This window comes from Anas platyrhynchos, chromosome 3 (genome assembly GCF_047663525.1).
Source record: "Anas platyrhynchos isolate ZD024472 breed Pekin duck chromosome 3, IASCAAS_PekinDuck_T2T, whole genome shotgun sequence".
NCBI classification, from domain to species: Eukaryota; Metazoa; Chordata; class Aves; order Anseriformes; family Anatidae; genus Anas; species Anas platyrhynchos.
This window is the reverse complement of record NC_092589.1, coordinates 11,964,114-11,988,698: the sequence shown is the minus strand read 5'-3', so window position 1 is coordinate 11,988,698 and position 24,585 is coordinate 11,964,114. Positions and strand designations below refer to the sequence as shown.

At 40.8% G+C, this 24,585-nt stretch overlaps 1 protein-coding gene and 1 long non-coding RNA gene across 2 annotated transcripts in view; one reads left to right on the top strand and one right to left on the bottom strand.

Annotated features, from left to right (window-relative positions):
• Positions 1-24,585, bottom strand: part of LOC106018859 (uncharacterized) — a 618,314-nt gene that overhangs the window by 326,002 nt on the left and 267,727 nt on the right. The window contains exon 10 of the long non-coding RNA XR_011807997.1: positions 10,476-10,552. This is a non-coding gene — a long non-coding RNA (uncharacterized lncRNA). The remainder of the gene's footprint in view (positions 1-10,475; positions 10,553-24,585) is intronic.
• ETAA1 (ETAA1 activator of ATR kinase) lies at positions 1,282-10,090 on the top strand. The gene is made up of 6 exons (XM_027453396.3): positions 1,282-1,572; positions 2,263-2,400; positions 2,673-2,749; positions 4,295-4,413; positions 4,750-6,851; positions 8,781-10,090. The coding sequence occupies exons 1-6, from the start codon at positions 1,359-1,361 to the stop codon at positions 8,894-8,896; spliced, it is 2,766 nt and encodes a 921-aa protein (XP_027309197.1). The 5' UTR covers positions 1,282-1,358; the 3' UTR covers positions 8,897-10,090.

Sequence of the window (24,585 nt, the reverse complement as noted above, 5' to 3'; positions counted from 1 at the left end):
AGCAGACTGCTTCACAGTACCCAGCTGCTAAGTGGGCGCTAGGAAGTTGTAGAAGACACCAATATTTTAGTAGCACTTTTTAGTAAGTGTGTTAATTCTAATGCCTCGTTATCCTGCAACTACCACTGTAAACAGAATCAGTCCTCAGCATCCATCTCACCTGGAAACAACAGGGAAAGAAATCTATATTGTACCTAGGGCAGAGAGCCCAGGAAAGGCCATTTTTGTACCTCCATGATGCATTGCAGCTTTTAATTACTGTCTTGCCAACCAGCGATCATACGCACACATACCTTCACCGTGCTTTAGACCAATGCAAAGATCTGCCCGTGTTGGTGTGAGTACAAGCCAGCAGCCACTCTTCGATGCTCAGTGATGGATTCTGGAGCCTAATTCTAGATCCATTTGTTCAGGCTGATCTCTGAGTTACATTTGATGGGTACGACATAAACAAACGGATTACTCAAACGTCACAACTTTCGGTGATTAACTGTGATACTTTAGCCATGTATGTAACGATTTCTCTGTTTAATACATAGCACTTAATTTTTTCCTTGTTAAAACGTCTTAATTATGCTCTTGAGAACAGAGAAGTGAAAAACCATATTGCTTGCCTGAGGCCTCGGGCGGAACGAGGTTTCCCAACTCAGGGAATCCATTTTTTGTGACTTTAAAACTCCTTATACTCCTGATCCTAGACCAAACTCCACTGCTCATGCCTGACAGATGAAGTGTGACCCCAAAGTAGTCCAGAATGATTACATGAAAACCAGGCAGGTGAGCAACACATGCAGTTGGCTCCTTGACCTGTGTAAGCAGCTCACTCCTTGACCTGTACGCTTGGTAGATGTGTTTATATGTTTCATGAAGCGGGGTGAGGAGGAAATATCCACAGTGCCACACGCTATGTGCTTGTGTTTACACTGCCTGCAATACCGGTGTGGGGTCAGAGGTGTAGGGGCAGGGTCCCTCAGGGACCTGGTGGTGTGTTGGGTCTGCCCTTAACACGCAGTTCGCCTTCTGGAGGTCCCTGCGTGCCAGCCCAGGGCCGGGCTGCAGGGGCTGGCTGTATTTTTTGGTTTATTTTCCCCGAGGCCACCCCGCAGGGACAGGACAGGCGCCCCCTCAGCGCCCCCCCCGCTACCGTTTAACGGCCGCCCCAGCGCGTGCCTCAGGCACCTCACGGCGGCTGCGGTGAGGCGGGGCGGGGCCAACCCTCCGCTCCCGCCCCCTGGGCGCCCCGCAGCCAATAGCCGCGCGGCGCGGGTCGGCGGCGGCCAATCGGCGGCGGCTGGCCGGGATCCCCGGCAAAATGGCGGCGGCGGCAGCGGCGGCGGGGCGGGCGCGGCGGCGGCGGGATGCCCGGTAGCCGGCGGCGCGAGCCCTGCCTCAGGCCCCTCGCCCTGAGGAGGCGCAGCGGAGGCGGCGGCGGCCTCGAGGGGCTCGGCCGGCGGCCGACGGAGGACGGAGCGGAGGCGGCGGAGGAGGGCGGGGCGGGCCCGAGCCTGAGCTCGGCTCCGGGCCTGGGTCTGGGCCTGGCCGCGGGGGAGGCGGCGGGGCGCGGCGCTGCAGGTACCGGGCGCCGAGCAGCAGCAGCAGCAGGGAGGGGGGGCCTCTGAGGCAGGGCTGACAGCTTTAAAATGGTTCCCGTGGGCCTGCACGCCTGTACCCGTAAGGGCAGGGTGACAGGGCAGCGCTGTGAGATGTCTCGGGTTTGCTCACCGAGAGCCCCGGGGCTGCTGCTCTGCAGCTGGCGGCTTGGTTTTGTCAGGCCGACCTGGCAAAGCCCCCGTCAGGGAGGTGTAGGCAGGTGGGGTGTGACCCACGGTGCTGCAGGGGCCCGCAGAAGTTTTGACTCAAACCAGAGTCTGGGTGAAAAACACAGAGCAAATCAGAATACAAAACACTCTCCCCTATAAGCATATATACTCTTATTTTTGTTAACATACACTAAAGCCAACGCTCCCCCCAATAGGATAGACGATCTTCATCCTTAGCACCACGATGCCGAGCATACAGCTGTCAGCACCCTCTATCTCTTAGCTCGGGTGACATAACTGACAAAGATCGCATCAGACTTTGCATCAAGTGCAATTATGAAAAATGCCCTTCTAAGCAGAGGAACCTTGATGAGTGTGACCTTCATTTTGATTCTTAAAAAGTTCCTAAAGCATCATCTTCATGCCTTGCCGTATTCTATCTTCTAAGCTATTTCAGGTTTTCATTTGTTGTTTAACAAAGATCATTTTTCTCTTTACACAGAGCCATGTTTACATAAAACTCCAAAGAGATCACTGAGTAGGAAATCCAGAATACCTACCTTCAGCTCTCCTGTTAATGACACTGACATACAGCAAGAAATCTTTTGGGATCCTCATTCGCCAATTGCACGCGGACTCGGTAATATTAACATTCAGACTTCAGGGTGCCTGTTTGAGGCATGCAATCGGAGTTATCACATTTATTGAAAAAAGGCCTCCTCCTGTTATGATAGCAGTTGGGGAATCCAGAAGTAATTAGGTTGCTTGGTTTGGTTTTGCTTTTATTAAAATCCCATAAATTCTTAAATATAGTGCTGCATCAAGTTCTGATCAGCAAGTGTAATTTTACGCTTTAAGATGCAGTGCACTTTATAAATTGTAGTGTTTTTTAAAGTTGTTTTGTTTTCCTAGGCAATGAAAAAAACAAACGTTCTACCAGGAGATGTGCGGTTGAAATTTCAGAAATTGTTAATCGTATTGCTCCTCAGGTAACTGACTTTCTAAAACAATGCTTTTTATATGCAGGAATCAAACAGGGCAGTGTCACACTATTCACTTTTACTAAAGACTTAACTTCAGTTACAGTAGTCTCTTAACATGGGAAGAAGAATTATCAGAACTGTGCAGAAAACTAGTAACGTGTTCATAAAACTGGACTGAATTAAAATCATAAGCATGGCATTTGACTCATTGTTCTTTCGAGTCAAAGATGCTGTAAAAATAAAGTATGAAGAAAATGGACTTGTGGCAACTGTGCTTAGAAAGTTCTATCTTCAGAATATAGTTTATTACCCCTGATCTCTGGAAATCTATTATGATTTATTTATCATTATTAAAAGGTATAGTTTCTTCATGTACTGGATTTACTTGGAAAGTAAATCTGACAGACTCAGATGAGAGAGTCCATAATAATATAAACATAGTGAAGTTGCATCATTATTCTAAATGATCTGCCTTTTTACCCTAAGGTCCATGCTCTTGATGTCTCTCTTCTGCTGTGAATCTGATGTCCACAGCATTAAAAGTGAAAATAAGCTAGTGTTGCAATAGCAGGCTTATTGTTTGTTTTTTATTAAGTGCAAGAGCAGAACTTGTCATTCCTAAAAGAGTTCTGTAGTATTTGGCTTGCAAAATATGCCAGAGCTAGTATTTAACGGAGCTAGTTAAATGTATTCACCATTTTGAGTATTTGGGAGAAATGGAAAATCCTTGATAAGGGATGCCACTTCTTTTTAAAGTATGACAGCCCTATCATGACTAAATAATATCATACTGGGTTTGCTGCTATCTGTTGCTTGTCTTCTGTTTTCGTAATATAAATTTAAAAAAATAAAACCTACCTAAATCTACCTGCCAGTTAAAGTTCTAATTACTTTTGCTGGCTTAAGTGCAGTAATTTCTCACATCCAACGTTTTGCTCTGTCCCTCTGTACGTTTTACCATGGCAATAGAGTATCTCTTAGATTTGGGAACTTAGAATGCAGCCTGAACTTTGAAGCTCTGAAACATCCTCATTCAGTGTCTGAACTTCATTTGTTTCTGTTTAAAGGCTCCTTGGATAAAATAGTTGTAATGGAAGAAGTCAGAATTTTTTCCAGGAAGCATACAGAATATGATTTATATCAAATTCTCTGATCTGTTAATGCTGCTGTAAGTGGATAAAGACAGGGTATCTCAAGTAGCTCCTCACTAGTATACGGAGGTAAACTAATCACAGCTTGTAATGTGAATATTGCAAATTATGTGTAAAGTTGATTGGGGAAGCAAATATAGTATTAGCTTTGAGCACCAAAGTAAAATTCAATTATTTTAATTGAAGTTCCTGCTTTAAATTGATATAATTAAACTGATACAACTATCAGTAGACAGTGTTGCAGTAATCTTGCTTAGCTTGTATTGGTTTAGCTCCTGTCTTTGGCTTTCAACAGATTTGATCCAGTTTAATTGGTTTAGCAACTTTAACGCAGGGTGTGTGTCTAGTCCAATCTTTATCTGAAGTCAAATTGCTAAGCATTACAAATCTAATCATTCAGGATGAAAAAGCAGCCTGTAACGAAGGCTCCCTTTTAGGGACATGGATTGGGGAGGATGCTATTCCCTGTACACCTGGAGCAGTAAAAGTACGAGCTAGGACAAAGTTAAGCTGTACAAGGTAAGTTACTGTTTGGTCTCGCCCATCACTGCTGGGTTTTTGTGAAAAAGGGTATGTGGTGTTCCATTATGTATAGTGAGCCATGTAATTGTACATTAGCATACAGAATGCTTTTAGCTTTGCATTTGCTATCTCTTGCTAATAGGGTAGTTATCGTTGGGAATTATCAAAAGGATTGCATGCTGACTGCACTGAAAGCAGTAGGATTTGCTCATACGCTGTAGCTTGGTAACCTAGAGAATAAACAGCATGTAGGATGGTGTAGTTGAAGTTGGAAAAACTTTCTCAGTAGATCTGATTTTTTCTCCGTTTTTTTTTTTTTTTTTTTAAATCTAGAGATCTTAAAATAAAAAATCCTGAAGAGGAGCTCATGAAATTGGCCAAGGAATTTGATAAAAATCTGGTAGAGCTAGATGCTGTTCAGGAACAAGAGAAGCTTGGCCGTGGCTTTATCCAGACTGCCTCCGATTCTTTAAAAAGTTACAAAGATGAAGTAAATAGGAAGAACCTGAAATCACTCCTTAGTGAAGTTTCTGAAACAGGTGCTGCTCTGTCCCTGAAACCAGTTGCAGAAAGCACTGGCATCACCACTGCAGAGCCCTGTCTGTCTAGCAGTCAAAACTCTGTAGACCTTGAGGCCGAAATAGCTCTTCATGCTCTTTTTGATTGCTCTACCCAGAAGTGTACTGGACAGTTGAGCCAAGGACTATCGGGTATTTCTTTAAATAATAGTTTCCATGAAAACAAAAGGACACTGGAGGAGGAACACCTTCCTGAACAAATTAAAAATACACAACATGGTAATTCAGATGCATGTCAAAAACATAATCTCTATGCACTAGGAAGTGTGAACCAGACTCTTCCAAAAACAGATACTAACACACTGACAAAAAAAAATACTCCTTTGAAGAAACAAGTGGTGGTCTCCAGTAAGCCTGCTGGAGTAGTTAATGATGATTTTGATGATTGGGATACAGATTTTTTGGCAGATGACTCTTTTGTGATGCAAATAACCCAAAATCCTGAGTTGATTAATACTGAGGAAGCTGCAACAATTCCTATAAATACTTCTGTGCGTGGTTTCAGTGATGCTAGCAGAACAAAGGAAAGAAGTAGCTGCAATTCAGTAATTTCTTTGGAGGGTGTACACAAATCTAAAAGTTCTCAGTTTTCACCTTTGAAGCATCCTAGTAAAAACACACACAATGTTGCAAAGTCTCTTTCTTTACAAAAGCCATTTAATAAGATGGAAAACTCAAAGATGGCAACCACTGGTTCTACTTGGAGAAGTGCCCAGAACAATGATTTTAGCTATATTCCCGTTTCAATGCAATCTCAAGTGAAGAATGGAAATGAAACTGTTGAGCCTAAAGGTAACTCTGTTCTTTTCCCATCAAGACCTAATCCTCACAGACCACGGACTGAAAAACCTGGGAGTAACTTGCCCAATATTTTCTGTGAATCAGCCAATATTTCTACCAATACTAAACCTAGTGATGCAATTAAAGTGGTTAACCAAGCTAATACAGGTCATGTAAATACAGTTGAAATACCAAAGAAAAGTACTCCGTCATTTGATGACTGGAATGAACCAAAATTCTCTGATGAGGTTTTAGACATGTTTTGTGAATCCGATAGTCTGTGGGACGCAAACTGTGAGGATGATGAATTGTTGTATCAAGTATGTGATGATATAGAAAAGCAGACTCGGAGCCAGGATGCTAAACAAGGAAATGAAAGAGCTAAAACTGTACAAGGAGCCAGTAATCTCTCCAGAACGAATGTTGACAGTGGCTTCACAGCATCTAAACAAGGACTATCTGATCGCTTCGTGGCCCAAAAACCAAATGCAAAACAGGATGGTTTTTTACTAAACAATTCCGGTAGGAACTTCTCAAGGGTTACACATGGACTGACTACAACAGGGCAGACAGTGAACTGTAAAAATGTTTCAAGCCCTCTATCAATGATCTCGGGTACTTCTATGGACTGTAAATATACACTATCTAAAAACTATCATCAAGCTGCTTCTGAAGATACTACAAAGAGTATTTCAGGAAAATGGTACAGGTCAAATTCTGTGCCAGCAAGAGAGACTCATTCTGAAACAAGTTCAGCTAACACAATAAATGTTTTTAGTAGCAAAAGATTTGATGGCCAAGATCTCTTAAATAATACAGGAAAGACAACAAATAACAATTCTGGTAACAAAACATCAGCTGTGCCTTCAAAGTTTAAGTTCCGAAAGACTAACAGTTCTCAGAACGCTCTTCATGTAGGGTCAGAAAATCCAGGGAGTCATTCTGGCATTGGAATTGCTCCGCAGGGTTTGGAAGGAAGTAAGAATCAGGTGCATGTGGCTTTGTACAGCAAACCTGAGAACACAAAACCACCTTTCAAGAGGCACCTTTCAGAGTCTTTTGCACTGTCTACATCAGGTATGTGTCTTTGTTCTATTACTGTTACACCGTTTTTGTTTTCTTACTGTAATCAGAAAGTCAAAGAAGTTTGTACCATATTTCAAAGTAGGCTTCAATGTTCATCTGTTCAGTTTAGGTGTTAGTAAATGTTCTAACGAGAACTTGGAGGTTGTTTTCTCCAAACTAAAATCATCCTGACACATCTCTTGAATTCTTGTAGTTAGGGACTTCACTTCCCCATCTTCATTCCACTTCTCAGAATATTTCACGGTCTCCATAAATGCTCAGAATCATTAGGATCAAGTACACCCTGATGCGGCAGTCAGCATACCATATTCTGACCTGCTTAAAACTGTTGATACACGGTAAATGCTGTAGTGCAAGTCAGTGCTTTAATTTACAGTACATTTTGGTAAAGATAAAAACAAACAAACAAAAAAGCCATTAACAATTACTTTTTCAGCCATGGTTCATAAAACCCCAGTTAATGATGGGGCAGGGAAAGATGGCAGCAGATGATATGGAATGCCAATTCCTTTTTATTAGTGTATACCTGGAAATTGGAACCTCAAATCGTTCTGAAAGTAGGTGTGTATTGTTGTTTGCTCTGTGAACAGAATTGCCAGTGAAATACTCTTTGTGATCAGTCTAAACAGTAACACTTAGCCTCGCAGTTAGTCATTAGTCCATCATCTGTATATTCTATGCACTGATATTACTTGCTAGGGAAATGCAGACAGTCAAGTTTCAGTCAGTTCTTGTTTTTATTTGACCTAATTGCTTGGTGAAGTACTAATCAATATTCATTTTGATAAAATAGGCCTTTAAATTTAGTGCAGTATACCAACCTCCATTCTCAGGAAGCACTGTTACAAAACCAAAAAATAATTCCTGCATACCACCAGCCAGCATTACCTAAAGAATCAGTATTTTGTCTGTTTTGTGCCCAGCGTAGAAACAAGTAAATGGAAAGTAGCTATTTTGGATGTCAGGTGGGGAGGAGAGGAGAGATAGCTAGTCATTCTGTGGAATGTTTCAGAGAATAAATGAATGAAATAGAAAGTACCTGATAGCATAGATTCTATTTTAAGAGAAACAACAAAATTCCTCCCTCATCTTAAGTTTTTTTGGAAAAGGACCTTGCTGTAACAAAAAGATGGCCATTAAGCAATCTCTTCTAAAACTAATACAAAATTTGTCATGGATATCTGTAATTAATCTTTTTTTAAGAAGCAAACAGGCCCATTATTTTTTTTTCATTATTTACCCAGTCTGAAAGGCTACTTATTAAAAATAAATTAATTGGAAATTTGTGCATAAAAACAATAAAATACTTGACGTGCAGAATGATGGGAGTCTTCCTGTTGGATCCAATGAGGTCAGGATTTTATTGTATGGGAATTTATAGTTCTGTAACACAACATATAAAATATTACGTTTGGCTATCATGTTCTTGTCTCCTTTGCCGATTTTTATTGCTACTTTTGACCTTTTTTCAACCTTTCTGGTTTTATTTGTGTGACACCTGTACTATATCTGACCCCTGTGTCTATACCATCTCCGTGCCCATATCTCTACCTAACTCACTAAATTGTAGAGCCCTTTTCACTCTGATAGCCTTAATTTTCTTAACCCATTGCCATCCCCTGTGTTGACTCCTGATGTCACAAGGTTCACTTGAAGGGCAGCCAAGTAAAATTTCCTTGAAGCAAATGTCTGCATCCCAGTACTTTCATTGGGAGGCAGTAATCACTAGCACTACAAAGGTCATGCATCTTATACCCCTTCCTGCCTTGGGGACAGGATAGATGAGCCATTTTTAACTTGGGTGCCTCATATGTCAGAATGGTGTGCTCTTGCCATATATCTTCAGCCACCGAAAATAGATGAGTTAAAATGCATATTGAACAAACTTGAAGGCTCCTAATGCATGTTTTTTATTTACAGTGGCTGTGGTGGAACAAAAAAACAGGAAATGTTCTCAAGAAGAAATTGAAAGAAAGAAACAAGAAGCTCTTGCACGAAGGAAATCCAGAATGCAGGCATTCTTAAAAGATGCTTGAGTTTGACAGGAGTTACCAAGTTCTGGGGAGGGAAATATTGTAATGCTGGAAGACTTTTTAAAACTGTGTTCATGGCTACTGACAACAAGCTTTGCTTATTTCCTGATATAAAAAAAAAAAAAAATCTTGATCCTGAACCACAATTAATATTCTGGTGGTATTTAGTCTTATCTAAAAAGTACCAGTGGTAAAATTCTAGTCCCAAATATCTTCAACATAATGAAGTTCAAGATTGTACTGAGTTCATGTTCTGTTATGCGTTGAAGTTGTATACTGTAAAAATCATGAGCACGTGCAAGCATTTGCAGACCCAAATAAGTAGAAGGCTTCAAAAACAGACTGTATGTATTTTGGCTGTATTTCTCTTATTAGGAGTATCTTAATCTAAAGGAAGACACTTGAGCACACATGGACTAAACAATGTTTGCTTTCAGGTAGGTGAAAGTTCTAAAGTTTTGCTTTAAAGGAAGTACAGAAAACATGTGTCATTGGGGAAACTATTGGAAATTAATAGGTTTTAGAAACCTTGCTCAGTTTGTGTCTGTTACCTTAATTCTTAAGGTAAGAATTGTACATGATGAAGGAATAATTTAATATGCAAGTTTCATAAGGTGAAATAACATCCTGGAAAGGACATTTTTGTTTTTCATTTCCTCCACAAAGAGTTGGAAATATCATAACTACCAAAATTAGACCACCTTTTTCTAACCAAGTATTACCAAGCATTTTTTTTTTTTTTTTAAAAAAAGGAATCCCATGTCATTTTACCAAACTGTAAGCAATACAAAATATACCAGGTGAAATGTCAGCAACTGTGAATCAGTTTAGTGTTACGGGTTATACATATTTTTCAAACTAAAGGCTGTTAAAACATAATAATGCAAGGTCATGTCAGCTTAACAGGGGCTGATAGAATTCTCGATGTGATAGATGGGTGCAGAGCTTAAACTGCAAAAAGTGCCTGTGGGTAAGCTGCAAGATATTTTTCAACTGAGAAATGCCTATATGTAAACATGTGACACTATGAAAAGTGACTGTGATTTTTCTTTGTAAATAAATAACTTCAAAATGTACCAAAGGCTAGATGAAGCTTTTGGTTCCTGTAATATGTACTGGTTTTGTAACTCTTAAAAGTGTAAGTATTGTATATTTGTAAATCATCATTAAATTCGTTTTTTTGTTGTTTTTTTTTTACATTTCTCTACTCTGTTCTGGGAAATACTACAGTGCAGAAACTGGTAAAAGGGAGTGGGATGGGAATTCCATCCTGACTTTACCTGACAGTTCTCTCATGCCTACTAACTTACTCAGTTATTCCACACCTCATTTTTGCATGCACACACCTATAGTGGTGGCAAAGTGCTTCTCTTCGTCAGTTTAAACTGAAACTCCTTTGTGGGGGCACTGGTTGTAAACATAACCATCTGCAGCGGAGCCCTGAAACAGTAAGCTCTATTGGTTTTCAAGCTACTGTAGGTGCTTTTATATTAGCCACCGTTCTTGGTGCTAGTTGCTGGATTATAAAATCAAATCCTTAAGTCTACCGAAGGCGATGCTGTGCCAAGTGAGCATTACTTACGGTTTCTGGCTGCAGTTCCCTGTCCTGCCAATTCCAGCTGTTGTGCAACATACGATGAGTTGGATCAGCTTCCTCATCTGACAAAGTTAACCCAGAGAAAAATGTTTACAGCTCACCATAATAACACAGATACTATAACATGAAATAGCGAGGTTCTCTGTTGTGTTGTCAAACCTCTGCTGGCAGTGCTCTGATGGTTCAGAAGACAGCAGATTTGCATGGCCATATTACAAATAAATGCAACACAAGTAGCAGTGGTTGCAAAAACTGCGTTTATCCAGAGAATGTGGTTTGATCTGTGTATCTGAGGGATGTTTGTCTTCATGGTGTTCTAGGAAAATCTAAACCATCAGGTAACTTGCCAGATGTACTACTGGCCAAGAAAGTGGCTATGAGAAAAGACTTCTACCATCAGTATTAAATACGAAAATTATAAGACTGGCTTTTAAGGTACTGACACGAGAATGTCAAATCCTATTGCAAAAGACAAAGTTAGGCTTTTGCTAGGACAGCGTTCAGCCTATCAACCCTTGCCTCTCCAGGATTTTTCTCTAGAAATGATTCTGTTTAAAAGGAGCCAGGATAATGTTTGTTTTCAAGGATGGTGTGGTTAATCATTCTTCTGGTTTGAGACTATAAACTAACTAGAAGAGAAAAAACTGATTGTCGGAACCGGAGAGTATTTTTTAGGAAGTTTTCATTCCCTGATGTGAAAGGATCAAATCAGATTTGAAGTGGGGATAAACAGAAGATACATAACAGGAAACACAGGCTGAGCACATGATGGCTACCCAAGCTCAGCACACAAAACACCATTCTGAACACGTGCCACTGCGTGTCCTTGAGTGCACCCCAGAGTTTAAAGCCAGCTCACTGCCCTTTCAGGTGACGCTGATTTTCTCAGGTGCCCACGAGAGAAAGGCCCTGGAGCTGCCCTCCTGAAATGCCACTGCTGGTCTCCCCGCAGAGCAGGGTAAGAGCACGCTCGCTCATCTTTCACAGGAGCCAACCTGCCTGCCTTCCAAGCTGCAGAACAGGGCTCTGTGTACAAGGGGAACTCCATTCTCACAAGGGGCTGGGAAGGACCCCTCACAAACCTTCCAGCTGGAGGAAGATGCAAACTACCTTTTGACAAATTACTGTCACTTCCTTATCTAAGTACTTCACCGCATTTTAAGAAACTGTCTGCTGGCGAGAGTGAAACATCTCATTTTTGACAGCTGACAGCTAACACATCTACTGCCCTCTCCCATTAAACTAATCGTAACAGAGGGGCTTTGGCTTTTATTTTACTTTTCATAAATACCTATTTTCAGCAGGGATATTATGCTTCAAGGCCTGTAATGTGGTCTTTCTCAAATGCTGCTTTCCAAATAGAAATCACAAGTTCTTGGGATCATGGTTTCTTAACTGAAGTCAAGACAAAATAAAATTTTTTTTTGGTCACACCCTCGCTGACTGTCCCCAAATGCCCTACCATATCATCTTCCAATTAACAAACTGAATAGAGCTTCTTTTTGTTACTTGGTGCTATTAGAAACAGATAAATCATGTCTTGCCTTAGAATTAAAACCCTTCTATACCATTTTTATTAGGCAAATCTGGTAAAAGTGAAAAACTCAGAGAAATATTTCAACCCTGTACAGTTTCATTGGTGGAGTCAGTGCAGGCAAAAGGTTTATTAGGGCTCAGAAATACCTATAAAGAACAGCAACCTCTACAGCATCACAGGTGAAATTCCACAGCCTAGGTATTTTTATCTCTGAATAAGAAATACATTTATATTGCTTGGGGAGAAACAAAGAGGAAACACAATAAAAAATAAACTCTGTAGCTATGCATGCAAAATAAGAGTACACACCACAGAGCTGATTTCTGCCTAGCAGATGCTGCAGGGATATACATGGTGCTGGGCCTCGGCAGCTGCTCTGCAGAGCAGAGAGGTGCAAAAACTGCATCCCTCCTGCTTGCTCTTGTCTTAGGTCCCTCTTCCCTCCACCGAGGGAAAAGCTGCGTGGCAGCCACACGACCCCACAGGTTATGCTCAGCAGCCCTGGTGCTCACTGGTAATTCCCGGTGCACCGCTGATCCTGCATGTGCCAGCCTCGATCTGCAAGCTTTTGTCTGACTGCTTGCAGCAGACAACAGTTCTTCATTAGGAAAGTATCTACACGGTTTTAATTAATTAATACATGTGTACGCGTAAAAAGTTTGGTATTTCAATAGCTGACATTTCACTATGAAGTCACATCTTCCTCCAGGCAAAAAAGGCCTATACAAATAGTAACAACAATCTTAAATACATTCCAAATTAAATTATGACTGTCATGTTTCATTATAAATTAATTTGTAACTGTTTGCTTAAGCACTCATCTTCGTTTCATTCAGAGCACAGCAATTTTTTACATGAGCAGAGCAATCAGTGAGCTTGACTTTAAATGAAAATGGAATTCCTTGTACATCCCCATACCTGAGGATCATTTTTATTTCATGGGCAATCTCACTATGAGTGATGGTACTCGCTAAAACCCTAGGATTACCTGTCTAAACTAAAACTTGCGGTGTTTTTTCTTTTACAAAGACAGATACAATCAAGTAAAGGATCCATTCATCGTTATCTGTATATAAAATTATGTGTTGTGGAATATACCTACACATATTCGCATCCTTCCTGCTCATGCTGGTGAGGGACCATGTTTAAAGCATTTGAGAAATTTGGTAATAATGTTCTTTATTGTGTTATTTATCTCAGATTTTTGAAGAGGTCAGCATCCAGCAGCTCTTCAAATTTTGGCCTATAATGCACAATTAATCTTGGGGCTGCAGTTCAGGCATGGCAATGTAATCTTAGACTATGTGCAGCACTTATTACATCTAGACCTTTATACCCAGAGGAATAACATAGATGAATTCATTGATTATATCTTTTTAAGCCTAAAAAGAGCTACACTTTGTCAGGGAAGAGTAGCTGGAAGCAACAGATAGTGACCTAAATAGTAGAATTCCAAAGATAAAATACAAGAAAATGAACACAAATGCTTCATTGTTTGAGAGCCGTATTGTCTGTAACACACTCCAGTGAATCCAGTGTTTGCGGAAGAGGCCGAGGCAGATATAATCTGTGGAGCAAAAAATGACAGCCTGAGTAAGTAGCCATCAAAGATGAAGCCAGGAAGACTCCGGCAATTGTGCCGTAAATCATAACTGCAATATTTGTTCAAAGCTCCGGTTACGACGCATACTGGTGGTTTTGTCAGAATAGTCAGAAAAGTCCTGCCTCATAAAACACTTAAGAATATCTAATGTGCTGCTCTTGTGGAACTAAATATAAATTTCTTTGACTATTGTCTGCGTGTAATGTCAGTATGGCAGCTTGCAACCATTAAGGGTCTGATTCTACTCTTGCTGCAATTTCCTTCAAGCGCTGGAGGTAATGGAATGACTCAGGCGAGCGGAGAATCAAGCCCATGCATTTCATTACCCTAAGTAGTTCTCATCTTTAGCACATAAATCTAGTGAAACAGGATTGCATTTATCAGAAATTGTTATTGTTTATGCGCACTTGCAAAGTTTTTGGTGGGAAAAGGTTGCATTTATGCATAGCTTGTAAAAGCTGCAGTTAACAGCTTTCACCTCCAACATGCAGTTAGCAGAGGTGAGGAGAGGATTACTGGATTTATAGATTTCCTTTTTAATGAGGTTGTCTGCTCTTTGCAGCTTGTCCTTACTGAAGGAAAAACTTGATTCAGGTTTTAACCCCAGAAAACTACGTGTAGACATGGGAATGAAGCTTGGCGTGCACTGCTGCACTCACTGTGAACAGAAGCTGGGTCAGTCAAAATGAAGTGTGATATTCGAACTCAACACAGCAAGTTAGGTTTTAGGGACTTTTTTTTTTTTAAATTTTTAATTTTTAATTTTTAATTTTTAATTTTTAATTTATTTTTTTTGGGGGGTGCAGGGGAGACCTAAAGCTGAGTATACACTGGCATGTTTTGCAGAACCGTGGTTGTAGGGCCAAGTATGTATGGATATTTAAGCACGTGGGAAAGTTACTCATGGCTAGTCACATTGGTGATTCAAGTGGTATTAAAAAGACCTTGATGAACAGTTTGTTTTGAATAGCCCATTAGACACCTAGCTGCACCTTTGGATGTTAGAGACCTATAGAAAACCAAACTTCACTCACAAAAAATAAAATTAAATTAAATTAAAAAATAAAGGACATAATGATAGAAAGAAAAATTTGTTCTCAAAGGCTTGCATAACAGTTGGGCAACATTTTAGCAGATGAACTGTTAACTCTTTCTCCACCAGTAAGGACTTGCAAAGGACTCACATTTAGCTCTCATGTTCTACAGCAAAAACCTGAAATGTATGCAAGAAATATCAGAAATTTGAATTCCTGTCTTCCAGGTTACTTTTTATAGGCTACAACATACCTGGATATTGCCAGATGTTTTGTAAGCTTTAATGCTGTGTAAGCAGTTGACAACAATCCTAATAACTGTTCTGTTACTGAACTTGAATACGTACTAGCAAAGAATGAAGGAAACTGAATTTTACAGAATGACTAAAAATATTTTCTATGCCATTTGCTCAATTTTCAGCATACTGCCTTGTGCAACTTCCATGTGAACCACTCCTGAGAAGGACAGTCAAACCAGCCAGGACCAAAATGTCCAATATAAAACCTCTGAATACCCCAGAAGATTTGTTTGTAACACCAGATTTCCAACCAATAGTAAGAAGGAAGAAAGCTGTGTTGTTCATGGGTTGGGGGTGTAAGGCTCAGAGGTTCATTGGTTGTAGTAACAAAGGCTGACATGGGACCCTCACAGAAGACACTGCCATGCACATGTCACACGGACTTTTCAAAACTCTTGTTTTTTCCTCTCCATCCGTCAGTAATTATCACCCCTCAATGTCAGAAGTGGTTGTTAAGAATGCTCAGTAGATCCAATTAGGAATCATGTGCAATTAAGGCTTCCACAACATGAGACTCCTGCTCCTTTACAGGTGATTGAAGCTATCTCCTACATTTCAAACTTACACTCACTTTTACTTAGATCTTAAACTCAGATATTTTCTAAGGCGTAAGTCATCCACTCCTGACATTTAAGGATGTTGCATTTCATGTGTTAAAGCTGTACAGCCTGTAATCTGTGGACGTGTAGGGGGAATATCTGGATGGCTTCTGAAGGAGGTGTGTGGGGTGAGTGACAACAGCAAGCTCATATATGCTCTGTAGCAATCTATGTAGGTGAAATTTATGAAAGGCTCCACATCCCCGATGAAAAATTTATAGAGATCAAAAAAGTTTGAATGCTCTGCATTGGAGTGTCAAATCTTGACAATATAATGCATTAAAAAGAGTCTGCCTAAGTGACAGTTTCCTAATAGATAACCATACAGATATGAGGAAAAGTTGGAGGACAGCCTGTAGAAAGAGTTATGGAGGTGAATGGAAAGAAATTTGAAGATGATATGAGATAATGTCAATCAGCCTAGAGCAGATAACGACAACCCCTCTTTCACTTTCTTGAGCAAGTCTGAGGCACCAACAAAACTACTTAAAACACCTGTTAGTTATAAAAATGTCAAACAAGCGTACATTTGGGAAATGGAGAGATTCAAACATTCACGAAAGGGAGAGAGAGATTCTTGGAAGACGTGTCGGATATATATGTCATCGCAGCAATTTGCCTGTCCATGTTCCAGAAAAAACACAACTAGCTTTGTGAGCACTGAAAGTAATCAAGCCTGATTTCCTACAGACTAATTAATGCAGTTTCTGAAAGAAGCAAGTTCCAACTGAGGCGTCTTTGGTTGAGTCATTTATAGCAGGAGAATCCAGCACGGGTTCTCCAGTGACTAATAAGAATGAATGCACACCTGAACTCTTCTGGAGACATGGGGCTTTTTGAGACTTTCTCCTCCACCAAACCATTCGTTGTAATCAAACTTCTGAAAATCACCATTTTTTAGATTCTCTATAGAGCTGACCCTTAATCTACTCAGTGAAATTTCCTCATTCCCTTCATTTAATGGCAGAGCTGAACCCACGATGGCTTGAGTGTGTACAAAAAAAGATTACTTCCACCTTCCAAAGCTATCCAATTTTTTGTATTCATAGGGATTCTTGGAGTTCACTAATTAGCAAGCAGTTTGGTGTTATTTCTCACCTAGGAATGAGAGAAGGGGCTTTCACTCCTTGCCAAGCCTTGTGTGGGACCTTGTGCTTTTCCCTGTTACCAGCCAGCTCTCTTGCTGCTGGTAGAGGCCACTATCAGCCTGCTTGCTCCTAACACCTCAAACACCAGCCCTGCCCTCTTATATATATGCATGCCTAATTTAATTAATTTTCTATACAAGAATATTTATCAGCTAAAATCAAGAAGTAAATCTAATTCTACAATGAAGCTAGCTTCGATATTTACTGCAACTTAATGACAACTTTAGACAAGAATTTAATTACACAGAGTCAGCACACGATATATATTGTATGAATGTACCAGGGGACTTATTTTAAAGTGTAATTTAGAGTGTAACTTTTAGACTGTTCCTCAATATGAACTTAAATCAAAATATTTCCACTGATGGAGCACATTCTTCAAAACTGATTACAAAAGTAGCCACAGCACTGATGGAGGCTTACTCTAATTTTATGTGTTATGGTATAAATGACTTGCAAGGATACTCTTGGGAAGCTGCATTGTAATTTAATACCTTTAAAGCTAGAAACTGCTAGGGAAATATTTTTTCTTTCACTGGGACTTACTTTTTCCCCTCTATGTTACATATAAATATGTCTTTCTAAAGGACAGTTTAGTATCCCCAACACTTGCATACCAAGTCTCTAAAATACAGTGAAATATAAAGCTGTGCTTTGCCAGATCAACCTGCCCTGAGGAGCGCACAATAGAGGAGGACTCAGGAGATGAAGCTTTTCCTTGCTCATCCACACTGCTGGCTTTGTATATGCTGATCTCAAGGATGTTTAGAAAGGATGTTCATGTTTTCGTGTGTTGCCCTTACCCAATTTTAGGCCAGCATCATGGTGGTGTGGGGAGAGAGGAGGGTTGTCCGTATTCCAGGGCCTGGCCATGAAAATGCCACCCAACCTGTGTGAGGCAGCTGTGGATGTGAATTAACTCTATGAATAAACAAAAATTAGCTATTTCACACTCCAGCCATATAACTAAATTCTTACTTACATTGATCCTAATTTACTGCAAAGAGTAAGAACTACTGTTCTGTGACAGTACCTCAGGTCTTGTCTCCTTGAAGCTGCTGTTCAACTGTTTAACAAACTTCTTCCAATAAAAGCCTGGCTGACACCATTGCCTGACCAAACAATTTCTAGAAGAAAAAATGGGTAAGTTGGTACAACACTCTTGGGCAGATGAGGAGCTAGAGCTATTCTGGGATGTAAGTCCTTAAAGAGGTAGACACGAACTAAATGAACTACAAAAAACACAAAGTGATTTTTCACTACCTAATTATCCTGTGTGGCAACTTTTTAGTAGACATCATTTGTATTTGCAGATCTTCCTTTAGGTAAAAATAGCTGTATTACAGATTGTTATGGCACCATTCTATCGTAAGGTCACGCCGGGCATATGCTTAAAGATGCTTCCACTTTATAGACAGGCATGCTATCTGCTAAGGGCTCCAAAGGCATCTAAAGAAAGATTTACACCCACACTGTGCTGCGACAGCTTCAAAGGAACTCTAACTAGCCAGGAGTAAATAAGGCCCATAACCAAAAACGCTGAGCAGCACCTCAGCTGGTGTAAATTGTCATAGCTCCTCTGTGGAGCTGGGGACACTTTACACGACCAGAGGATTTGTTCCTCTGAATGCACAGAACATCAGCCTCCAATACATGAAATGTCCTTGCACAGCAGGAACGTGCAAAACTTTCTTCTGAGCTCAGTGGGAAACTTGTGATTTCTCACTCCAGCCCCATAGGTGTGCTTCACCTTTTATTGCTCAAGATGGGTATTTGCAACGTTCCATTGGGTAAGAGAGATGCCTTTGTAAGGTCCTTTCTAAGGCATATTCTAAACGTGTCTGGAAATATTTACTTGCTGCTGAAATTGCACTGGGCAAGCCACACATATTTCCAGGGCTCTCAGATAAATACAGCACTGCAGGGCCATCCACTGCTGCACTGAGGAGTCATGAGCTTTGAGTAGTCCTGATGGGCTTGGAAGTCTGGAATTTGTGGTAATTAACCCACTCTGAAACAGAATCATTTAATCTGGACTCCTGCATTGGGGGAGTTTTGGTCACCATCAAGATTTTGGCATGTGTGTACATGAAAGCACACTGCAGAACTGGATCAGGACTCTTCCATTCCTTTTTCTTTAGCTCTCGCCATTTACATCCTTCAGCTCTAGACCTTGTCCAAACTACTTCATGACCCTGACACAAAAAAAAATAGTCCTTTGCAGAACACAAATACACTGGTCTGACCTGAAGGTCATGATACCAGAACCGAGAGGTGAGTTTTAATGAAAGATTGCAGGAGCAAAAGAAAAGATTGCTTTTGGATGACACCAAAAACATCCTTCTGTTTCTATGGAGTGGCCCAGCAGAAAGTGTAAAGGGAGGAAAAAGGGGACAGAGGAAACCTGTGGAAGAGATGGGAGAAGCAGTCAGCTAAATGGAGTGGAAGATAACCAAGAAGAGAACTTGAAGCAATAGATTTCACAGGGTTTTTTTAATAGCTTGAATTAGTTCTAGCAGGCAGTAGAACACCAAGGACATTGCTGGCTGGTGGCACTGGCAAGCAGCAGCTCCCACGGGAGGGAGGAAGTGGGGATAACTTGCAGACATCATCCATCAAGAACTGAGATGATCATAACTTTCAGCTTTTTAATGATGAAAAAAATCATGATGGCCATTGTGACAGAGAAGAAGACCAATGGCAGGAGAAGGGACAGCAAGATGGAAGAAAGTATCACCTAGGAGATGGCAAGTGCTGCTGAACTGCTAAAGGAGATGGAGAGCTAAAATTCAGGAAGAAATGGTAAATAACTAACCTTAGGAATTCAAGTCGTTACTGAAGTGGCAGCGGGATGTGCAGCAGCAGATGGTTATGAAAGCCTGGACAAGAGCATTACTGGCAGACACAGAGAGAGACAGAAGGCCAAGTGCATTGGGGATTCTCACATGGATACCTCTGCGAGGGGAGAGGGGTGAGCAAGTGGCAAAGGGAGGCACAAAAAAAAATCAAGGAGCTGTCAGCAAGAGTGCATCTTCACAGCAAAACCAGGGAGGAGAAAAAGAGAAGTACAGAAGCCAAATGTTGCGAGGGAGAGAAGACAAAAAAGAAGGGCAAAGATTGTCCTCATACAGTACAGCAGCTTGAGAAGCCTATTTATTATAAATGAGAGGCAGCAAAGAAAAGAGAAGGTATTTAAGATAGTGGGAACAAACAGGAACACCTGAGAATCTGGAGATGAAGGGCATGAGGAAATCAGTGGGCTGTGAAAAGGCAGACTGAATTAAAGGAATTTTGTTCTTCAAGACAAAGGAGCAACAGCATGCTTGAAGGCGGAGGGTCTAGAAAACAAGAGTGGCTAAAAATAGACAAGAACAGAAGAAGAACTGACACACAACCAAAGACAGAGAACTTGCACTGGGTCTGGAAAATAGAAAGAAAAGAGAAGGGGTTGGGGGAAAAATGTAGTGGAGAAGCTGGAGGTCATGTCTGGGCTTATTCACTCTGTCTTTAAAGCAGAGAGGACTTGATCCTGGCACAGGAAGGACGAAAGTTAGCAACAAAACACATTTTATTAGTCATGAGCAAACACAGAGGGTTTGAAGCTCCCAGCCCAGTATGAACATCTGCATGAGAGGCAGTTCAGTCTCTGGAAGAAGCCCTGACCCTATTAAAGTCAATGACAAAACTCCTGTTGCCTTCAACAGAGCCAAAATTTCACCTTGTGTCTATGGCCATTCCGCTGAGACTTCCAACATGAATGCCAATTAGTGCCAGTTTCAAAGGTGACATTCGTGACATGGATACTCGCTCCGCTGGGAGATGAGCTAAGTTTATCACAGTGAGTTTGCATAGACCAGTAAAGGTAAGCGTGACATTCCCTGTCCTAACAAGCAGCCAAGGCAAAGAGAAAGATGCACACAGAAATAGCTGAGATTTTTACTGTTTGGAAATGATGCTAAAAACAGCATCATTAATGATTTAAGGGAAAATAAATAAATAAAATGAATTAGTAATTCAGCCGGTGTGTGACAGGTCCAAATGAATCAATTAGTATGTTTAAAAAAAAAAAAAAAAGAGGAAAAAAAAATACCTTTAAAGGGTAAATCGTCCTATACTTTAAATTGAATTAATACCAAAAAATGACTTGAGGATACTAGATTATTGCTTCGAGGCTTTCCGAAGCTGGACTTATGCAACAGCCACTATTAGCACCTTCAAATTAATAGTTCAACAGTAACTGGAATATTAACCAGAATATGTCAGTTTGATTTTGTCAAATAGGCATGTGAGGGTTTTACTTAATATCTGGGTTGATCAGAGATGGAAGCAGACTGGGTACTGCAGTACTCAGAGTAGTTACCTTTTTTTTTTTATTTTAATTTGCATGTTGATACTCGACATGTCTAGATCAAAATCCATGCAGACCCCTGTATGATTCAATACACAATTCAACATCCTGATAACAGGAACTCTTCCTGTTTTATAAGCCTCTACGTTACTCCAATTTAAGCAGTAACTCTGCAGTAAATCAGACCTGTGATTTCCAGTTCTACCGTCCCATTTACGAGTGTAAATCTGGACTAATCCAGCGGAGATAGTCTCGCTGTTGTGTTTCACCCCTGTGCTATGTAGATCAGAATCTCGCCTAACGTGACTGAGCTTGATTCCCCACTCTGCTCCATTATTTTCATCTAAATATTTCATCTACACTGTTTAGACCAGTGTAATAATGGCTTAAAGGAGTAAAGGAAAACCACAATAGTATACAAATGACAGTAATATATGACGGGTAGCAGGTAAGCCACATTTCAGCCCCCCAGGAGACTCCTGCTTCAAGGCAAATCTGTATCTCATTCTAAGTCAGGTTCTGAATAAATATATGATCCTATCAGGAAGTCACCACGCCGCTTCTCCTGTGCGCATGTACGCAGGCAGACATCGCCCCTGAGCAGCTGACAGTATGCTCAGAGGAGACAGAGCCTGGCAGAGCAGAAGGGCTGCAAATCCAGCCTGAAAGTGTACTGGCAGCCCTGCATGTGGAAGCTTGCACATCACCTGCTCACACTGTACCTAGCCCTAGGAAATGCACTAAATCTTTCAGACTATACATGCCAAGTTCATCAACAGCTTTAAAACGGAGAAAGAAAAACACAGATCCTATTTTTAACCGTTCCCATTATGCAAAAGAAAAGTAAGGATGCATAATACAGTATCAACTCGCTGCTCTTCTGCCACTGTGTGGAGTGAGGCTTGCTCAACACCTCCATACCTTAACACATGAGCCTGTTACATGAGCAACCCCAACCAAAATGAAATGAGCTATCAATCGAGCTTTCTCAGGCTTTCTGTCTGCCCCACACCAGGCACACATCGTCCCAACTTCGGCTCAGCGTGCAGCTCTCCCCCAGTTTCAGCTGCAGTTGACTGGTTTGCTATCGCTCCAGTGTCAAAGACAAAGGGCACAACCCCGAGATGCTGAGCATGAGCCACCCCAACACCTGAAATCAGGCACTGACTGACCGACTGGACCAAAGGTGGAGGGAGAAGGCTGAGAAATTTAATAGCTTTTCATCCTAAAGCTGTGGCCTAGACAGGTCTTCCTTGTGGAGTTGCTGATTTGTCCATTCCAGAAGGGGGGCTGTGATGTGTGTATGTGTCGAGTGAGAAGGAGATAGGTTTAATTAATCTTAAATGCCTCTGCAATTCAAGAATTGGAGCCCTGGATCAGTTCCTGTACTAACATGATTAGCAAATATTGACTTTTGAGTACAATAATAATGTGTCATCTGAAACCCTTGATAAGTAACTTAAGTACTTCCTTAGCTTGCATCTTATTAAATTAGATGAGGTACGGTTGAGACACATTACACAAAGCCATTGAAATGAGAAATCAGACCTAAAGATTTTAGCATTGATTGATTAAGCAAAGTCCAAAGTACAATAAAGATGAAACTGTGGCCCATATTCTGATCTCCCATCCATTGCCGTACGTACAGATTGCCTTGCTCTCGGATTTATAACAATGCTGGTGAACTAATCAGAATCGGGTGATTCGTTTCAGTATTTGCTACCATGGATGTGTTTTCTTTGGAGTTCTTCGGCATGGGGTGAAGTCACTTTTTTCCATTTTTGCAATACAGCAATTCTCATAGTTGTAGCAGGGGTAAACATTCCCTATTTGTGACTTTTTGACGTGCAATCCATCATCTGATTATGTACGATGACCGTATAATGTCAGTTTTATGGAAGGTTAACTGACATAGGTTTGGAGCTTTTGAAGTTCATATAAGAGAGAAAAAGAAACGCGTCACACTTGCGTGCCTGTGAATATGGTAAGTATAACACACTCCAATCTGTTCATAAGGTTTAGTTTAAAAATGTGTACAGCAACTCAACCAAGAAAGGAGTTAAAAGATGTGATACTCCTCAGATGCAACCTGACAAATCTTACTTTATTGATTAGTTTTCAAAGGCAGTGCAGTGAGAGCACTACACTTACAATAGACTTTGGAATGAGGAGGGGGGGAGACGAAAGCTCCAAATGTCATCAAAGCAAATGGTCTGTGAATGTTGCTTCAAAGCTAGTCATTAGTTGCCAGGGTATTTTGCCACAAAGCTTGTAAAGAGGTTTTCCTGGAGGGGAAGGTATGACAAAATGCACTTCTTGGCAAGATGACTTCTGCTTAAATAGCAGGACACATTAATTCTTGCTTGATACATAAAATTAATTAGAGGATTAACATCCTTTATGAAATTTTGCCAGAGATTTTTTCCTTTTTACCAGGAATAGACCCCAGGCCTTTTCTGTACTCTAATGAAATTGCAAATTGACTTGTGTTCAAATGATGCTTGACTAAAATGAATAATTAAAAATGTATTGCTAACAATGAGATGGGTCAGCTGATCTTTTCAAGGATTAATTAGTTTCAAGAACCATCTTTCTCATGTAACACAGCAAAGGCCAATGCCAGAACACCTTTTTTTCATGCAGTAGTTCCCCTTGAAGCCAATGGACCCTTTCTACTCCCAATTATCCAAGGTTTTATTCCAGATTCAGTCTGACGAGAGTGGGTTTTCCTCTACGGCAACACAGAGAGGAGTTATGCCTGAAGGAGTTGAGCTGTTATTCTATCTAAAATTCAATGAGCCCAATTCCTCTCTTTATTACAGTCTGATATATAACGGAGCTGAACTGGCGGGAGTCTCCTGTTTGTCTTCATTATGTTTTGCATCATGGCCAGGAAAGCGTGCTTCTCTAAATCCCAAATACCTCTATGGAGATGAACAACATCGTATCGGTGTAAGATCTCAGTGATTGAGAAAGGAGGAAGAATTATGTTTTCCATAGGTCAACAAGTGCATAAATGGAGAAGAACAAAGACTCGAGAGAGTAAGGAAGCCTGCATGTATGTGCATATACTCCTTCGTAAAACATGTTGGGAGTTGCTGCTCTCCAGCATGAATAATAAGGAGGTTCAGGATCTAGGAAAAATGACTCAACATAAATTTTTCAGAAGCAGGTCAGGAATCTAATTCTCAGATTTTTCAAAAGTTTTAGTACTTCATTTCCAAAACACCTATGCGGTTACTCATTTTCCATTTTCACAGGTGCCGTGAAAAATCCCACTGAATGCCTATCCTTTTCTTTACACGTCTTTGAAAATTGGCTCTAGGTCCCATTTGCAAAAGTGACTTGCATACTGTGGCATCTAACTCTGGCCGAATGCCACCCAAAGCAACGTTTGGAGGTTAAGAGCGAAAAGCTGGAAAAACTGCACTACTGCTGTGATTCCATCCTTTTTGGTATTTAGTCAGTTCATTGAGGGCTGATGTGGGTATATTTGTGCAGTGCTGCCCTATGCTGTGTAGAAATTT